General features: G+C 39.6%; 1 protein-coding gene across 6 annotated transcripts in view; it reads left to right on the top strand.

The window, feature by feature from the left end:
- The window catches only part of PLPP1 (phospholipid phosphatase 1), a 106,779-nt gene that overhangs the window by 44,433 nt on the left and 41,801 nt on the right, over positions 1–20,545 (top strand). For 3 of the 6 annotated variants that reach the window (XM_088827692.1, XM_055422049.2, XM_088827695.1), the window contains exon 2: positions 16,868–17,019. The exons of the other annotated variants lie outside the window; for them this stretch is intronic. In XM_088827692.1, the coding sequence (XP_088683818.1) occupies positions 16,868–17,019 (152 nt within the window). The remainder of the gene's footprint in view (positions 1–16,867; positions 17,020–20,545) is intronic. 6 annotated transcript variants of the gene reach the window in all.

Raw genomic sequence — 20,545 nt, 5'->3', positions numbered from 1 at the left:
ATTACTGCAAATGGTGACTGCAGCCATGAAATTAAAAGATGCTTGTTCCTTGGAAGTAAAGCTTTGAGCAACCTAGACAACATATTAAAAAGCAGAGACATTAATTACTTTGCCAACAAAGGTCCGTCTAGTCAAGGTATGGTTTTTCCACTAGTCATGTATGGATGTGAGAGTTGGACTATAAAGAAAGCTGAGAGCCAAAGAAAATTGATGCTTTTGAACTGTGGTGTTGGAGAAGACTCTTGAGAGTCTCTTGGACTGCAAGGAGATCCAACCAGTCCATTCTAAAGGAGATCAATCCTGGGTGTTCACTGGAAGGACTGATGCTAAAGCTGAAACTCCAATACTTTGGCCACCTCATGTGAAGAGTTAACTCGCTGGAAAAGACTCTGATGCTGGGAGGGATTGGGGGCAGGAGAAGAAGGGGACAACAGAGGATGAGATGGCTGGATGGCATCACCGACTCGATGGACATGAGTTTGAGTGAACTCTGGAGTTGGTGATGGACAGGGAGCCCTGGCGTGCTGTGATTCATGGGGTCTCAAAGAGTCGGACACGACTGAGCGACTGAACTGAACTGAACTGAAATATTCATTGGAAGGACTGATGCTTGGCCACCTAATGTGAAGAACTGACTCGTTGGAAAAGACCCTGATGCTGGGAAAGATTTAAGCAGGAGGAGAAGGGGACAGTAGAGGATAAGATAGTTGGATGGCATCACTGAATCCATGGACATGAGTTTTAGTAGGCTCTGGGAGTTGATGATAGACAGGGAGCCCTGGCGTGCTGCAGTCCATGGGGTCGTAAAAGAGTTGGACACAGTGGAGCAACCGAACTGGTGAATGAGTCTGGGTGGTGAAGATTAGAGAAGAGTGGTAGGAAACTTGGATTTGTGGTAGCAGCCACCAAAGCATGTAGTGGAGCTTATCTGCCTAGGTTGACTTTACCACTAGAAGAATTTCTGAATCATGATTTATACTCTTTGAGTGAAAATTTGAATTTGAATCTTGTTTCTTAGCTGCACTCCTGAAATTCATTGTAACCTTATGCAATTCACTTAATCTGTTCATATATATTTCTCTAACTATAAAAAGGGTGCTTTTTGGTTTATCAGAAAGCCTTGAAAAGAGAGTTTGTTTCATTGATGCAAACTCCTAACCTATCTCAAAGTCTGTCCTTGTTCCTAAGAATAGAGTTCATTGATTTAACTCCCAGGATAGTAGTCACCTTGGTATTGTAGGAGAAAGACACTGCAAATTATCTATTATTTTTTCAGGAGTGAAGTGCTTTATTTGTCTTTCTTTCCCTGACTTTTTCTCATTGTCTATCTTTACTACTCATTTTGGGCTTTAATATGCTTTTTTGTGGACCTTAAAACAACTGTAGAAAATGTATGGTTGTTTATTGTACTTGATATAGTCAGTAGCTTCCTTGGGAATTTTTCAAGAATAAACTGATCTTCCCCCTCTGAATTAATAAGAAATTTTCAGTTCCCGTAACTTTTCTACTTCTAAGATCCTATCCTTTGTTTTCCTCAGCTATTTATCTCTCATGTCATATCCATATCTAATTAATTAAACCCCTCCATAATTTGTATTTTAAACATTCTACTCTATTGTCACTGCTGCTGCTAAGTCGCTTCAGTCGTGTCTGACTCTGTGCGACCCCATAGATGGCAGCCGACCAGGCTCCGCCGTCCCTGGGATTCTCCAGGCAAGAACACTGGAGTGGGTTGCCATTTCCTTCTCCAATGTGTGAAAGTGAAGTCGCTCAGTCGTGTCTGACTAGTAGCGACCCCACGGACTGCAGCCTATCAGGCTCCTCTGTTCATGCAGTTTTCTAGGCAAGAGTACTGGAGCGGCTTGCCATTGCCTTCTTCGACTCTGTTGTCACTACCCCTATGCAAATAGTTCCTGTCAGTCACCAGCAATTTTCAAGTTGATAAATCCAGTGGTCTTCAACCATATTTGATCTATAAGCACCATTTACAAAACATTTAGAAATGTTTTATTTTGAAAAAAATTTTAGACTCATACAGAAGAAAGCTGATCACTGAAGAATTGATGCTTTTGAACTGTGGTGTTGGAGAAGACTCTTGAGAGTCCCTTGGACTGCAAGGAGATCCATCCAGTCAATGCTAAAGGAAATCTGTTAGTCCTAAATATTCATTGGAAGGACTGATGCTAAAGCTAAAACTCCAATACTTTAGCCACCTCATGCGAAGAGTTGACTCACTGGAAAAGACTCTGATGCTGGCAGGGATTGGGGGCAGGAGGGGAAGGGGACGACAGAGAATGAGATGGCTGGATGGCATCACCGACTCGATGGACATGAGTTTGAGTGAACTCTGGGAGTTGGTGATGGACAGGGAGGCCTGGCGTGCTGTGATTCATGGGGTCACAGAGAGTCGGACACGACTGAGCAACTGAACTGAACTGATAGAAGTTGAAAAAGTAGCTCAGAGAGTTCCCATGTAACTTTCACCCAGCTCCCCCCAAGGATAACATCGTATATAACTGTGGTTAAATTATCATTACTATAACCAAAATACAGGCCATATTCAGATATCACCAGTTTTTACATTCATTCTTTTTGTGTATGTGTATAGTTCTATGAAATTTATCACTTGTATAGATTTGTGTAACAGTTGCCACAGTCAGGGTTCAGAATTGTTCATCACCTCATAAAAACTCCCAGCTGCTGTCTCTCTCTAGTCACATCTTCCCCCAGTCCCTAACCCTTGGCAACCATTCACCTATTCTCTGTCACTCTAATTTTATCAAGTATGTTATATAAATGGATTCATTTGCTATTTATCCTTTCTGAGTTGGCTTTTTTCCCCCTCAGAGTTATACCCTTGAGATATGTCCAAGTTGTTGAGTGCATCAGTGGTGTGTTGGATTTTTTTTTTAACTGTTGAGTAGTATTCTGATATATGGATATATCACAGTTTATTTAATCTATTTGTCTGTTAAGGAACATCTTTTGGTTATTTCCAGTTTTTAACTATTACAGGTAAAACTCTATGAATATGTGCCTACAGGCTTTTGGGTGAACACAAGTTTTCGTTTTTCCAGGGTAGATACCCAGTAATTGGATTTCTAGGTTTTTGGGTAAATGTATGTTTAAATTTATAAGAAACTGCCAAAATGTTTTCCAGAGTAATGTACCATTTTGCATTCTCGCCAGCAGTGTATAGTGTTCTACATCTTCACCAATACTACTATTGTCAGTGTTTTTTTATTTTCACTATTCTCTTAAGTGTGTGTTGACCTTATATCCTATGATCCTGCTATATACACTATTAGTTCGAGGCATTTTGGGGATAGATTACTTGGGAGTTTCTGTACTCTCATGGTTTTAATTCTGCTTTAGTGGCTGTTTTTCTTATTTTGCTTTGCAAGATCCTTCTCTTCCTGACCTTGTAACTTTGGAGTGATTTGGGTATCAGTCCTTGGGTCCTCTTTTCTCCTCTGTCCTTGTTCCTTGATAATCTCATTCAGTTTCATGGCTCTCATAGCACCTCTGTGTTAAATTGATGGCTTCAGTCTGGACCTTCCCCCCAACGGACCTTACATCCAGCTGCCTCCCTGACATCTCTACTAATAGGCACCTCAAACTTGACATATGCAACTATAAACTCTTGGCTTTATTCTTTGCTCCCCCTCTTCAATCTCTAGTCCTCCTCATCTCAGTTAATCCAACTTTAAACTTTTAGTCTCCAAAATGGAGTATCTTCATCATTACTGACTCCTCGTTTCTTGTACTCATATTCAATCCATCCATCAGCAAATACAGCTGATGCTACTTTCAAAATAAATCCAGATTTGACCACGGTAAGACCCGTACCATTACCTATAAGTCCCTCCCCAACTCAAGCCTATATCTTGGACAGAGTAGTAGGAACTCAGTTAATTGTTAAATCATTGAATTGAATGATTGCTTCTTTATAAGAGAAATCTCTTTGAGATCTTATTTTCTCTAGTTGCACTATAATGTCCCTTAAGGTTGACAAAAATAACAGTAATTTTTGCATCTTAAGTTTCCTGCATTCTTAAGACTTTGATTATGGATTGAGTTCCTTAACCTTTTGGTCTATATATTGAACTGTGGTCAAATGTAGTTAATATTAAACTGTTTCAGAGTTTTTCCTTTCAGATATGGTGATGTGTGCTTGTGTGCTAAGTCACTTCAGTTGTGTCTGACTCTTTGCGACCCTCTGGACTGTAGCCCGCCAGGCACCTCTGTTCATGGGATTCTCCATGCAAGAATACTGGAGTGGGTTGTCATTACCTCGTCCAGGGGATCTTTCCCACCCAGGAATCAAACCCAGGTCTCCTGCATTTCCTGCAATGCCAGGCAGATTCTTTGCCACTAGTGCCACCTGGGAAACCCTAGATATGGTGATAGAATTTACAAATAGAAAAAATGTTCTGGCTTCAGTTTATTTTAGTTATAATTTGTTAAGCAGGTTGAAAATAATTATTTTTCTGTTTTAAAAACCCTACCTCTAGTAAAGATTAATATTAATGAAATACACTCATAAAAGCACTCCATGTGATTTGAGTGTATGTTGTATATACAGTAATGCTGTTAATTGTTTACAACAAAAGAAATGCGTTCGTGCTGTGTGATAAAGGAGTACAGTAGTCCAAATTTTCTTTCTTTTAACACTTATTGCAATTCTCCCTTTTTGGCTCTTGTTTGTTTGGTGTAGTTCAGTAACTATTTGTGTTTCTGGTCCATTTCTTCTGTTTCCTGAACTGCATTTTATCACGTACCCCCATGTACCCTAGAACACTTCAATTCATGCATGAAGGGGGCAGAGTAACTTCACAGGTTTTCTTGAATAGTCACCACAATTTCATTCTTTTCTAAATATAAACAGAAGAAAAAAATAAGCCATTGGCATATTCTTTTTACTATCTTATTAAATACGATTATTTTTCAGGTAGCCTCTAGTATCTTTTGACAACTTGCGTTTTCAAAATTGACTTTTTTTCTACTTGGAATTTTCCCCATTGGTAAATAAACAAATGACCTAATAGAGAAGGTAGACTAAATACGCACACACCCCGCTCACATACCTACTTAGCCTAGGGGAACAGTCAGATGGCAAAGATAATCATAGACACATTATCCTACTGTTAGACACATTATCCTACTGTTTGACTTGTACCTTTGGATTCTTTTGGTTTTTGGTCTCTATCTACATCCTTCCCTTCTTGTTCATGCATTAGGGAAAGAATAATGATCTGTCATATAGTTCACAAATGGCCATTGTCCATTGTGGTCTATTTGAGGTCTTTTGGCCTCCCAGTAGGGTGTTTCCATCTTCCCTGGCTGCTGAGGTGTGGTACCAGACTTTGCAGCAAATCTGGAGGTGCCTAACATCTTTGTGTCAGGATTTCTCAGGTTGTTGTCTACTGCTGTTAACTCTGAGGCAATGGAGCCCTCAAATATTTGCTATTAATGACTCTGAAGCTACATGCCACTCTCACCTGGGCAACTGATAGGTTTTATATATACATAATGGAATACTGTTCTGCACTAAAAAGGAACAAAATGCCAATCTATGCTATACCATGGATGAAACTTAAAAATATTTCTGGAGGCATTTGTGTAGTTTTCAATGGAAGAGTTCCCCTCACATGTAAAAAAGTTTTTAACCACAGTTTCTCAGTTTTGCTGGACACTGTCCCCAATCGTTCTAACACAGTTGTTAGCATTTATATTATGGTTTCAAGATCCTGATAATTTGTGCAAGAGGAAGTTGAAGAAGATGTTATGTGACCGTGATCTTATGTTGTCTTTTCCTATCTCTGGTAAAAGGATGGAGAAGTGTTCTTGTGGTATTTAGTTTGAGGAAACAATGAGTTACATATCACCACCTCTGTTTTGAACCCTTACAAATATTCACTTATAGAAGGTGGAAGGCTATATTTCTTTGTGGGCAAGTGTGAGTTTACTGTGAATAGAATCTGATTCTTAAATGGGCTAATATGATTAGCCACTTAGGCATATTAAAAAGCAGAATGTAGGAATGTAAAGTGGTTCGGCAGTTTGGCAATTTCTTAAAAAGTTAGACATAAACTTACCACATGATCCCGGCATTCCATTCCTGGGAGTCTACTTATTTGAAATGAAAATAATGTTCACACAGAGACGAGTACATGAATGTTTTTAAAGATACTAGTCATAATAGACAAAAACTGAAAACAACCCAAATACCCATTAACTGGTGACTGGATAAACCAAATGTAACGTATACATATAATACTATACTCTTTGGCAATAAAAAGGAACAAAATGCATGTTACAACATGGATGAACCTCAAAAGTAAAGATCAAGGGCAGGATGAGAAAGGGGCAACAGAGGATGAGATGGTTGGAGGGCATCTCCAACTGAATGGACATGAGTTTGAGCACACTTTGGGAGATAGTGAAGGACAGGGAAGTTTGGTGTGCTGCAGTCCGTGGGGTTGCAAAGAGTCAGACGTAACTTAGCAACTGAACGGTAACAAGAACAAATGATATAAACCACTAGCAAAATACCACATATTGTATGATTCCATTTTTATGAAATGTTCAGAAAAGACAAATATGTGTAAGTACAGAAAACAGATGAGTGGTTGCCTGGAGTTGGTGGTGGGAACAAGGGTTGAATGCAGATGGGCTCATGGGAATTTTTTGGGTAATGGAAATGTTCTAAAACTGAGTTGTGCTGATGGCTGCACAACACTATACATTTACCAACGTCATTGAATTATGTATTTAGAGTGGATGAATTTTTTGGTATATAAATTATACCTCAATTGTTTTTAAAAAGGAAATGAAAATGAATTTTATAAAGTATTAAGAGAAACATTATATGACAAATGCAGTCATTTGACAATTGAAAAGGGATTGTTTTAGAAATGTAATCTTTCAGGTAAAAAGAAAAGGGTATTTGATTTGAAGAGGTAAAAAGAGTAAATGGAACCCTCCATTTTTGCCCTAAAATCTACACTAAATGTCAAAGATAGCATCAGATATCTTTAAATGTTTCATTGATCTACACATTTGTATACTGTGGCTGGTAGAATAAATTGGTGGTTAAAATAACTTCTGAATAGCTTATCAAGGACCTTAATGTTTATATCCTTTGGCCTATAATCTCACATGAAAATATATTCTAAGGAAATAATTAGAAATGCAAAAAAGGATTGGTTTTTAAAAATGTTCATTATAGCTTTATATAGGGCAATCAAGCAATAACGTACATGCTCTCAAAGTAGGGGGAATGGTTATAATTGTTTTAGATAGGCTCTGTTGGTTGCAAGGAGCAGATCCTTTTATGACCAGCTTAAGAAAAATTGACTTTTGTTGAAAGCATGCAAGGTGCTTTAACAACCCAATAGCAAGATCAGTGCAGCCCTTTGGTAGTGGGGAACCAAAGCTGCTTTCACCTTTTCTCAGTCTCCAGTCAGACTAGGCACTTCAGTTTTCTTTGGAAACCTGCTTTGTCTCAACCTTTTCTGCAGCCAGTCTTTCTTGTGCGTGGACTAGTGCTATTTGCCAGCTCTGAGTCAGTCTTTGTTCCAGTTCCAGATTTTCCAGAGCAGGACTCTGGACTGGCTCATCATTTTCAGCCCTAAGTGGGTCAGTGAACAACTGGTGATTTAGTCTTCCTCTCCATCCTTCTTGGTGGGGGAGGGGGTGGTCTGCATTCACGTTTAGTTAGTTAGTGAAAATGAAACTATGCAAAACCTAACAAGCTTTTTTTAATCTTAGGTTTTGGCATATCTGGGCTTCACTGGTGGCTTGGTGGTAAAGAATCTGCCTTCCAGGTCAGGAGATGCAGGTTTGAGCTCTGTGTCACAACCCATTCCAGTATTCTTGCCTAGGAAATCCCACAGACAGAGAAGCCTAGTGGACTATGGTCCATGGAATCACAAAAGTCAGACATAGCGACTAAACAGCAAGTGACTTTGTAATACATCTCATGGGTTTCTATGAGAGATTGCAAATATTAGTATTAATTTAAAATATTTCTGAGGGCTTCTGTAATATAGTGTCTTCAGTTAAACTCTCAGAAGGATAGTATGCATTCATGGTAGATCATGCTCTTTTTTTAAATTATTCCTTGTTAAAACCTCTCTGATCTGGTTTCCATCCCTTCTTCCTCATTGAAACCACTTTTACTAAGTTTGGCAGTTGAAAACCCATTGGACACTGTGGACCAGTCACCACCTTCTGAAATGCTGTCTTTGGACTTGGCCTCAATGATAGTGCTTTCTCCTGACTTTCCCTCCCAGCCCACCAAGTCTGCTGCCTCAGTGGATCCTCTTGCTGTGCTCATCCCTTTAATATTGCTATTGCCTCATGCTTCACTTTTCAGTTTTTTTAATTTCATGTCCATCTTGCACAGTTTCTCATACTTCTTTGGCTTCAGGGATACTGTATGTTCCCAAATCTCTGTCTCTATACCAGATGCCTTCTATTGAGATTCTGACTCTGATAACCAGCATCTTTTTCAATATCACCACTTAGAGCCTCACCAGTTCTTGTTCTCTTTTGAAACTTCATAGCTCTTTGCATCTGTTTATTCTCTGTTGAAATTATGTACTGTGCCTTATTCAATTTTGTATTCCTTGTATCCTCTCACAGAATTCCTTCAATGAGAGATTCACTTAATATTTGCCCACTTGAATATTCCTGTTTTTAAAAATGGACTGACTATACTTGTTTGTGATTTTGTTTCCCACAATTTTTTTTTTCTAAATCTAAGAATAATTTCCTTTGTGGTCCTAGGTAAAAAAACAATGTTAATGGATATGATTAAGAACAAATTTCAATATAGTTGGGTCTATTAATACACATTTTTCTTCACAAGAAGGATATAAAGCCTACTGAGTTTTAGACAATAATCATGTGGATTTAATTTCTTTACTGCATATCATTTCTTCCTCTAAAAGAAATGCTAATTGAACCTTCGACCAATTCAGAAATAGGCATTGTAGACATTGCAAGTTTCCATTATTATGTATAAGTTAAATGAATTCTAGAAGTGTTGGTTCTTTGTAAATATGAAATAAATTTGCTTATTGAGCCAAGAGTATGGTTATTGGTTGAAGGATGAGCATTTAATTATTACTTAGAGCTGGCAGCAATTAAAATTATAGATCTGAGTATTAACCTCCACAGTGTGTAGTAAGTGCAAACATTTTTGCTGCAAACTGTGGTATTTGTATTAAAGACTTGGGAATTTCACCCCTTCCTCTGCATGCAGACTATTTGGTAAATCTGAGTATAATATGAATTCAGGTATGATAAGTAGTATAAGGGACGGTTAGCAAAGTCAGCTCTACTTTTAATTTTTTTTAATGTTGCATTTACTAGAAATATAGCTTTGGGAACCTTGTGAGCATCTTTTTAAAAAATTCTATTTGTATATTTTATTTTTGGCTGCACTGTGTCTTCATTGCTTTTGCATTGGCTTTTTCTAGTTGAGGCGAGCGGGGGCTATTCTTCCTGTGGCCTTTCATTGTGGTGACTTCTGTTGAGGAACACGTGCTCTAGGTGTGCTGGCTTCAGTAGTTGTGGCTCACAGGCTCAGTTTCTCCGAGGTGTGTGGAATTTTCCCAGACCAGGGATTGGACCCGTGACCTCTGCCTTGCAGGCAGATTCTTATCCACTGTACCACCAGGAATGTCCTCATTGTGGTTTTGATTTGCGTTTCTCAGATGATTAGTGATGTTAAGCATCTTTTCATGTGTCTGTTGGCCATCCATACTTCTTCTTTGGAAAAATGTCTGTTCAGATCCTCTGGCGTTTTAAAATCAGATTTTTTGTTTTGATGTTGAGTTGTATACTTTATATATTAACCCCTTACCAGATATATCATTTGCAAATACCTTGTCCCGTTTGGTAGGTAGACTTTTTGTTTTGTTGATAGTTTCCTTTGTTATGCAAAGCTTTTCAGTTTTATGTAGTCCTATTTATTTTTGCTTTTGTCTCCCTTGCCTGAGGAGACGTATCCAAAAAAATATTGCTAAGATTGATGTCAAAGAGGTTACTGCCTGTTTTCTTCTAGAATTGTTATGGTTTCAGGTCTGACACTTAAGGCTTTAATCCATTTTTATTATTTTGTGCATGGTGTGAGAGAAGATTCTTTTGGTGTAAGTTTGATTCTTTTTTCCACAGTTTATTGTGACCCACACAGTCAAGGGCTTTGGCATAGTCAATAAAGCAGAAATAGATGTTTTTCTGGAACTCTCTTGCTTTTTTGGTGATCCAGCGGATGTTGGCAATTTGATCTCTGGTTCCTCTGCCTTGTTTTCCTCTATTTCTTTGCATTGATCACTGAGGAAGGCTTTCTTATCTCTCCTTGCTATTCTTTGGAACTCTGCATTCAAATGGGTGTATCTTTCCTTTTCTCCTTTGCTTTTTGCTTCTCTTCTCAGCTATTTGTAAGGCCTCCTCAGACAGCCATTTTGCTTTTTTTGCATTTCTTTTTCTTTGATCTCTGTCTCCTGTACAATTTCACAAACTTCCATCCATGGTTCATCAGGCACTCTATCAGGTCTAGTCCCTTAAATCTGTTTCTCACTTCCACTGTATAATCATAAGGGATTTTATTTAGGTCATACCTGAAAGGTCTAGTTTTTTTCCCTTCTTTCTTCAATTTAAGTCTGAATTTGGCAATAAGGAGTTCATGATCTGAGCCACAGTCTGATCCCGGTCTTGTTTTTGCTGACTGTATAGAGCTTCATCTTTGGCTGCAAAGAATGTAATCAGTCTGATTTCGGTGTTGACCATCTGGTGGTGTCCATGTGTAGAGTCTTCTCTTGTGTTGTTGGAAGAGGGTGTTTGCTATGACCAGTGCGTTCTCTTGGCAAAACTCTATTAGCCTTTGCCCTGCTTCATTTTGTACTCCAAGGCTAAATTTGCCTGTTACTCCAGGTATTTCTTGACTTCGTACTTTTGCATTCCAGTCCCTTATAATGAAAAGGACATCTCTTTGGGGTGTTAGTTCTAAAAGGTCTTGTAGGTCTTCATAGAACCGTTCAACTTCAGCTTCTTCATCATTACTGGTCTGGGCATAGAGTTGGATTACTGTGATATTGAATGATTTGCCTTGGAAACGAACAGAGATCATTCTGTCGTTTTTGAGATTGCATTCAAGTACTGCATTTTGGACTCTCTTGTTGACTGTGATGGCTACTCCATTTCTTCTAAGGGATTCCTGCCCACAATGAAGTGAAGTGAAGTCGCTTAGTTGTGTCTGACTCTTTGCGACCCCATGGACTGTAACCTACCAGGATCCTCAGGCAATAATACTGGAGTGGGTTGCCATTTCCTTCTCCAGGGCCTGCCCACAATAGTAGATATAACAGTCATCTGAGTTAAATTCACTCATTCCAGTCCATCTTAGTTCGCTGATAACTGAATATCGACATTCACTCTTGCCATCTCCTGTTTGACCACTTCCAATTTGCCTTGATTCATGGACCTAACATTCCAGGTTCCTTTGCAATATTGCTCTTTACAGCATCGGACCTTGCTTCTATCAACAGTTACATCCACAACTGGGTGTTGTTTTTGCTTTGGCTCCATCCCTTCATTCTTTCTGGAGTTATTTCTCCACTGATCTCCAGTAGCATATTGAGCATCTACCGACCTGGGGTAGGTACAGACTTTTCATACTGTTCATGGGGTTCTCAAGGCAAGAATACGGCAGTGGTTTGCCATTCCCTTTTCCAGTGGACCACATTCTGTGGAGTTGTTGATGGACAGGGAGGCCTGGTATGCTGCGGTTCATGGGGTTGCAGAGAGTCGAACACGACTGAGTGACTGAACTGAACTGATACTTCTTAGTTTAGCTATCCAGTTTTCCCAACACCGTGTATTGAAGAGCCTGTCTTCGTTTTTAATCTGTGTGTCTTTAGAGCTGAAGACTAGGCAGTGTATATATAGGTCTTGTTTTTGTATGTATTCTATAGTTTGTCTGTTGATTGAAGCAGTTATATATAAACTAATTATTGATATATGCGTACTTATTGGACTTCCCATCTAGTGCTAGTGGTAAAAAACTTGCCTGCCAATACAGGAGAGGTAAGTGAGGTGGGTTTGATCCCAGGGTCAGGATGATCCCCTGGAGGAAGAAATGACAATCCACTCCAGTATTCTTGCCTGGAGAACCCCATTGAGGGAGAATTCTGGCAGGCTACAGTCCATGGGGTCAGAAAGAGTCACTCAGACATGACTGAAGCGACTAACACGCAGCACACGTACTTATTGACATTTCGTTAATTGTTTGGGTGTTGTTTTTGTGGTCTTTTTTTGTTTCTTTCTTCTTTTGTTCTCGTTCCTTGTGATTTGATCACTACCTGTAGTATTATATTTGGACTCTTTTCTCTCTTTTGTGTATTTATTATGTATTTTTGGTTTGTGGTTACCAGGAATAAGTTGCTGATCTGTTAAGTTTGAATGTGTTTTAACCATCCTTCATTTTTATTATCCACCCCCTTACCGTTTGTGATGTCATATTTTATATTCTTTGGTTTTGTGTATCCCTTTACTTATCTTGGATATAGATGACCTCACTACTTTTGTCTTCCCTACTAGCTTTATAAACATGGTTGATTTTTCCACCTTTACTGTTTATCTGCCTTTACCAGTGAGAATTTTCCTTTTATGCATGCATGTGTGCTCAGTCACTCAGTCGTATCCAACTCTTTGCTCCTTTGTCCATGGAATTTTCCAGGCAAGAATACTGGAGCAGGTTGCCATTTTCTCTTCTGTGGTAACTTCCTGACCCAAGGACTGAATCCTCGTCTCCTGAGTCTCCTGCATTGCAGGCAGACTCTTTACTACTGAGCCAGGGAAGGCCCTTTTCCTTTCATAGTTTTCATATTTCTGATTGTTGCTTTTTCTTTTCCACTTATAGAAGTCCCTTTAATATTTCTTGTAAAGCTGGTTTCCTGAAGAAACTGATGTCGAGTTGAGTTCTTTTCGTGTTCAACTCTTTTAGCTTTTGGTTGTCTGTAAAACTTTTGAGCTCTTTTTCCAATATGAGTGAAAGCCTTGCTGGGTAGAGTATTCTTTGTTTTAGGTTTTTACTTTTCATCACTTTAAATATATCATGTTGCGCTCTTCTGGCCTGCAGTTTCTGCCGAGACATTAGCCGACAGCTTTATGGGGGTTCCCTTGTATGTAACTTGTTGCTTTTACTGTGGTGCTTTCAATTTGCTCTCTTTATTTTTAATTTTTACCATTTTAATTGTAATGTTCTTGTTGTGATTCTTTTTAGGTTGATCCTGTTTGAGACTCTCTGTGCTTCCTGAACCTGGATGTTTTCCCAGAGGTCTCTTAAACTGTCCTTTTTTTTTTCTGTTCAGCTTCACTGATTTCCATAATTCTCTCTGCCAGTTCCTCTGTATCATCTAGTCTACAGTTGATTACTTCTAGAGTATTTTTTGTTTCAGTTATTGTATTTTTCAGCTCTGTTTGGTTCTTATATTTCCAGCTCTGTAAAACACTTCTAATTTCTCATTCTGTTCTTCCATTCTTCTCCCAAGTACTTCAAGCATCTTTATGATCATTACCTTAAACTTTTTTTTTTTTGGGTAGATTGCTTATCTTCACTTAGTTCTTTTTCTAGGGTTTTATATTATTTCTTTATTTGGAATGTATTTCTCTGTCACCTCAATTTGCCTAATTGACTGTTTATATTTTTGTGTATTTGGTAAGTTGGTTACATTTCCTGATCTTGGAGAAGTGGCTTTATGTAGGAAATGTCCTACGTGGCCCAGCAGCACACTCCCCTCTGATCACCAGAGCTATATGTTTAATGGGTACCCTCTATGTGGGCTGCATAGGTCTGTTTCTTGTGCCTGACTGACGGCTGTGGCTGTCTTACTGGTGTGCGTGGTTGGCCTGGTCCCACTGATTGCCAGACCCTGTCTTATGTGAAGGTTACCAGCTGCTGGTTGGTGAGGTTGGGTAGTGGGTGGGGCTGGGTCATGGCTTGGCTAGCTGTGTGGCCTCCAGTCCTGGTAATGGCCTGAAGGTGGTTGGAGCTGGATCCTGACATGGCTGGCTCAGAGGCTTAAGGCGTCCTGGAGCTGGTGTTGGCCTGCTGTTGGGCGGACCAGGGCCCTGGTTGTCCAGGGTGGTGCCAGACACCCTTTGAGTCTTTAGGGCTTAGTGCATGGGCCAGGTCTTTACGCAACTTGCTGTGGGGTGCTGTGGTGGTCCTGGGGCTTTATGGCTGGTGTGGGGGCCCAAAAAGACATGGGGCTGGTGCTGGCCCACTGATGGGCAGAATGAGGTCCTGGAGTCTTTTGCTGTGGGGCCTGAAGTTTCTGAAGCTAGTGTTGGCCCCTCTGTGGGCAGTTCCTGGGCCCAGGGTTTGTGACTTCAGGGCTTTGGGTGTCCCAAGGGTGGTGTCTGCCTACAGGTGGGTGGAATTGGGACCTAGCAGATCTTGGGGCTGGTGCCTGACACCTGGTGTGTGAGGCCAGGACTGGGACTTGTGCTGGCTCACTAGTGGATGGGGCTGGGTCAGAAGACTGGGGGGGGCGGTGGTGGTGGTGTGTGTCTGTGTCTGTGTGTGTCTCTGTGTGTGTGTGTGTGTGTGTGTGTGTGTGTGTGTGTGTGTGTCTGTGTGTGTGTGTGTCTGTGTGGTTTCCAGTGGTCCCAGTGCTATGGTGGCCCACTTGTAGGTGGGGCTGGGTCCTGTAGTGGGTGGGGTCGTGTCCTGAATTGGCTGGGGGCTCAGGGAGTTCTCTATAGCGTCAGCCTGCTGGTGATCCTGCCCACCTAGCTGCCTGGCCTGGCGCATCCCAGGGCTGGTGTTGATTGGTAGGCAGGCCTAGTCTCTCACTGATTGGTTAGAGGGAGGATTCTAAAGTGACACTTAACAACACCTGTGTCTTGGTGGTGGAATGAGTTTCCCAGAATGGCTGCTGCCAGCATCTTTGTTCTCAGAGTGTTTCAGCTGCCTTCTGCCTCTCTGGGAGGCTCTCCAGGATGAGCAAGTAGGTCCTACACAAGTTCCATTTAAATTACTGCTTCTGCCCTGAATCTTGGAACATATAAGATTTTGTGTGTGCTCTCTTAAGACTTAAGTCTCTATTTCCCACAACTCTCTAATTCTCCAGAAAGGAAGCCCTACTGGCTTTCAGAGCCAAACAGTCTGGCGGTGGGAGGGGAGTTCTTTTAGTGTAGACCCCTGGGTTGAGGGGCCTGATGTGGAGCTAGGACACTTTGCTCCTTGGGGAGGACTTCTGCAGTTGTAATTTATTCTCCCATTTGTGGGTTGTATACCCTGGAAATATGGGTGATGACCATACTTCACCCTTTCTGCTTATCTTGTGATTTCTTCTTTATATCTTTAGCTGTAAAAGATCTTTCCTGCTAATTTTCAGTTCACTCTTATGGGTAGTTGCTCTGTAAATAATCATAATTTTGCTGTGCCTGCGGAAGGAGCTCACAAGCTCATGGTCTTCCTACTCTGCCTTCTTGGTCACTTCTCACATCATAAAGACTTCTAGTGGGTTAATAGCATGACAAATTGGTTAACACAAAGAAACTTTGGTTCATATATTCAGAGTTTAATGAAAAATAGAAAGATAAATAAAAACAACCAGGAACAGGCTTCCCCTTTTCATTTGACCCTTGAAGATTGAACACATTTGATGTTTGTAGTTGGAGAAGGCAATGGCAACCCACTCCAGTGTTCTTGCCTGGAGAATCCCAGGGACAGGGGAGCCTGGTGGGCTGCCACCTATGGGGTCGCACAGAGTTGGACACGACTGATGAGACTTAGCAGCAGCAGTAGTCGACACATCAGGCAGTTCATTTGATATTTGTAGTCTATGCATTAGGCAGAGTGTCAGAAGCTTGGTTGTCTTTGAGTCTTTAGGGCTTAGTGGAGTTGATGAGAACTGTAAATGGTTGTCAAGACTTGGTGCTTCATGGAAAGAACACTTGAATATACAGTGAGTATTTTAGCTAAATGGTTGTGGTATTACTGCTGGGTGAATAGGTCCATCCTTGGGAAAGTCCTGAAGCAGAACTCATGCTGAGGGTCTCTGCTAAGCTCTCTTAGAAAGCAGTCCTAGTCAGCATGCTGCAGTTTTAATTGGGATGCTGGATGCAGTGATGAAGTAAAGGAGGACTGAATTCTTAAAGTTCACATTTAGGTAAAAGTTTAGACATCTTAGGAGATGAGTGTGAGGCATGATCTTGATGAAGACAAAAGAGAGAGCTCCTGTAGGTGCTTTTGTGCCTGACTTCATTGTCCATCTTTTCTTTAGAAACTTGGTTTAAGTTTGCACTGCTTTTCATAGCAGTTCTAAACTTGCCATAGACAGTACAGAAATGAGTGGATAATCTTTAGATACTCTGGTAACTTAGCCAGTGACCATGACTTGTGATATGGTAGTAATCAAGTAATATCAAGATAAAATGGAGAACGTCAGAATGCTGCTTTCCTTTTGGAAGTAAAGATCCTGACAAAGTGGTTTGAAAACAGTGTTGAAACCCCTGTGATTAAATGACTACAAGAGCATGAGAAGAGATTTTTCTTCCTCTAAAATCAGGTTAGTGTATTTGGGTAGAAACAAAGAGAGGAAGTTTTTCTTGGTTAAACTGGCTAATAGAGGACCTGAAAGCATTGTTTTTATAGAAAACGAATCTTTGCCCTAAGCTGTGGTTTTTCTAACTTCTGTTGCATGTGTTGCTGCATTTTCTTTTTCTATGTGCTCTTAACTGTTTTCATGGCAAACATATTTTTAAAGATGATCTCTGGGATTATTATTGCCATTAATTAGTTTTGATATTCCTTTTTAATGATATTTTCATTTATTCCTTTTGCTAGCTGGATTGCCTTTTGCAATTCTTACTTCAAGGCATACCCCCTTCCAACGAGGATTATTCTGTAATGATGAGTCCATCAAGTACCCTTACAAAGAAGACACCATACCTTATCCGTTATTAGGTGGAATAATCATTCCATTCAGTATTATCGTTGTAAGTTAAATCCACTTTTCCAAGTTTATCACTTTTGGGCAGTTGGCTTTAATTTTGTGTTAGCCTGTTAATGATTGAATGTATAACCCTCCAAAACATGTGTTTTAACTTTTTATGTTATTTGATCAAAATAATCTCAGCTGTCTTAAGTGGGGCTAAAAGAGTAACTGTATAATTTGAAGAACCTTACTAAATATGTATGGTTTTATGCTAATCTTTTCCAAGTCACTGTGATTTTTTAGCTCTAATCTGCTATTGTTTGAGTAATAATACAATAGATGAATACTGTATCAATGTATTTTTAGCATACTTTATACTTAGGATATTATTTTATGATTTATTGAGACTGTTTATGAACTAGTTACTGAGTTCTAGAAAATAAAAATTACTAACAGGTGTTAAAAGGCTTCATTTTACCTATATTTAGTTTAAAGAATTTTTAGATAATGGCAGAAATAGGGGAGAAAAGCCAAAGTTCTATGCATAATTAACAGTGAATATGAAAACATTTTTACTGGTAATAAAACTAATAATTACTGTTTTCTAGGATTTCAGGTGAGAATGTCTAGAGAATGTGCTCTGGTTGGGGAGAAGAGTTCAAGTGATTTGACTAGATGATTTTTATTATCTTTTAATTCAGAGGTTTTATGACTTTAATTTCATGCTCCATATCTTGTAACTTTAGAAATAAGATTTATGCTAAAAGCGGAAAATATTGTCTCATCCAGGAGATAGGCCAAAAAGATATATCTTGTCTGTTCTGAAGTTTATTAAAAAACAAAGCAAAACTTCTTGATTTAGAAATTTAGTGTCTGATTGCAGAATGATCACAGCTCCTTATTAGCACTAAAAGTTAATCAATTCCTAATTTGTGGTGTATAATTAATAAAAGAGAATCTCTGTCATACAAATGTTTATTTTGCAACACTATGAGCTCCTTAAGGCAGAGATGGTGCCTTGCTCATCTTGTTATCCTTGCCATTGCCATGGATGCTGGCATGTCCTAGATGCTGGAATGAAACTGGAGAGATTATGTAGTAATGTTGGTGACTCCTAAAATATAGTGAAGTTTTAAAAAATCAGTGGCCCATTTAATCTAGACAGATCTTTACACTAGGTTTTTACTATTAAAAGAAAGAAAGCCCACGATCCTTCTATTAAAGAGGGAGTACAAATAGACTCTTTTAAGTATATATTTCTGAAAGATTAATAGCTCTTTACATATAAAAAATTTTTAACAGGAGTTTTCTGCAAATAATAGCTGATTTTAGACAAGATTCAAGTACTCAAATGCCGCTATAAATGTACTTGTCTTTCAATTCTACTTTTGTTTGTATCTGAGTAAGAAGGATGCTGCACAAGTGAAACTACAGAAATCTGCTACAGACCAGAAGCCTGCCAAAGGACAGGGTGCTGTGCAGCCTGCATAGCAAGTGCAGGATCCATAGACACTCAGTTAGGAAAAACTTGTTATGTATATTTTATTAACTTGGAAGTTTTGATTATTTCACCATCACCTGTGGAAAGGTTATCTTTATATTTACGAAACAGCAAGTAATTTGAGTGTGGTGGTGGTTTAGTTGCTGTGTTGTGTCCGACTCTTGAAACCCCATGGACTGTAGCCTGCCAGGCTCCTCTATCCATGGGATTATCTAGGCAAGAATACTGGAATGGGTTGCCATTTCCTTCTCCAGTGGATCTTCCCAACCCAGGGATCGAACCCAGGTCTCCTGCATTGCAGGCAGATTCTTTACTGACTGAGTTACAAGGGAAGCCCAACTTGAGTATAAAAAGAACAGACTGTTTAAAAGTGCTGTACAAGTACTTTTTTCATATCAACTATATCAATAAAGACACACACTGGCAGTGGTTTTATGTACTAATTTAAAATAATTTCAGATTATTCACTAATTCAACTTCTTTCAGGTAGCACATGGTTAGACTTGTTTATGTTTAATTTTGTTTTCTAGAAAGTAAATCATTTCTTTAAAAAAATCAGGACTATGATTGGGACTTCATACCGGGCCTTTGATGTAACTTGCAAGTGATCCACAATTATATGAGTGATTGAGGGAAGCTGGTAAAGAATCAGAATTAATATAGTATCACAGAAGCCAAGGGAGTAGTTCAATAAGGACAAAATGGTCAGTGATGTCATATACTACTGGGAAGTTAAGATTTGGGTTGATAAAAATCTCTTTGATGAGACCATTTTGACTTTTTGGAGAGCTATTCAGTAGAATAAGGGTTTAGAGGTATTTAGAGATATTTAGGAGGGGTGGAAGAAAAGGAAAGATATAAGCATCTGAATGCAGAGTTCCAAAGAATAGCAAGGAGTGATAAGAAAGCCTTCCTCAGTGATCAATGCAAAGAAAAAGAGGAAAACAACAGAATAGGAAAAACAAGAGATCGCTTCAAGAAAATTAGAGATTCCAAGGGAACATTTCATGCAAAGATGGGCTCGATAAAGGACAGAAATGGTATGGACCTAACAGAAGCAGAAGATATTAAGAAGAGGTGGCAAGAATACACAGAAGAACTGTACAAAAAAGAACTTCACGACCAAGATAGTCACGATAACGTGATCACTGACCTAGAGGCAGACATCTTGGAATGTGAAGTCAAGTGGGCCTTAGAAAGCATCACTACGAACAAAGCTAGTGGAGGTGATGGAATTCCAGTTGAGCTATTTCAAATCTTGAAAGATGATGCTGTGAAAGTGCTGCACTCAATATGCCAGCAAATTTGGAAAACTCAGCAGTAGCCACAGGACTGGAAAAGATCAGTCTTCATTCCAATCCCAAAGAAAGGCAATGCTAAAGAATACTCAAACTACTGCACAATTGCACTCATCTCACATGCTAGTAAAGTCATGCTCAAAATTCTCCAAGCCAGGCTTCAGCAATATGTGAACCGTGAACTCCCAGATGTTCAAGCAGGTTTTAGAAAAGGCAGAGGAACGAGAGATCAAATTGCCAACATCCGCTGGATCATGGAGAAAGCAAGAGAGTTCCAGAAAAACATCTATTTCTGCTTCATTGACTATGCCAAAGCCTTTGACTGCGTGGATCACAATAAACTGTGGAAAATTCTTCAAGAGATGGGAATACCCGACCACCTGACCTGCCTCTTGAGAAACCTGTATGCGGGTCAGGAAGCAACAGTCAGAACTGTACATAGAACAACAAACTGGTTCCAAATAGGAAAAGGAGTATGTCAAGGCTGTATATTGTCACCCTGCTTATTTAACTTCTATGCAGAGTACATCATGAGGAACGCTGGGCTGGAAGAAGCACAAGCTGGAATCAAGATTGCTGGGAGAAATATCAATAACCTCAGATATGCAGATGATGCCACCCTTATGGCAGAAAGTGAAGAGGAGCTCAAAAGCCTCTTGATGAAAGTGAAAGAGGAGAGTGAAAAGGTTGGCTTGAAGCTCAACATTCAGAAAACGAAGATCATGGCATCTGGTCCCATCACTTCATTGGAAATAGATGGAAAAACAGTGGAGACAGTGTCAGACTTT

Source organism: Moschus berezovskii, chromosome 18 (genome assembly GCF_049115385.1).
Source record: "Moschus berezovskii isolate FMDL1 chromosome 18, NW_MosBer_1.0, whole genome shotgun sequence".
NCBI lineage: Eukaryota > Metazoa > Chordata > Mammalia > Artiodactyla > Moschidae > Moschus > Moschus berezovskii.
This window is presented reverse-complemented; position numbering and strand designations above follow the sequence as displayed.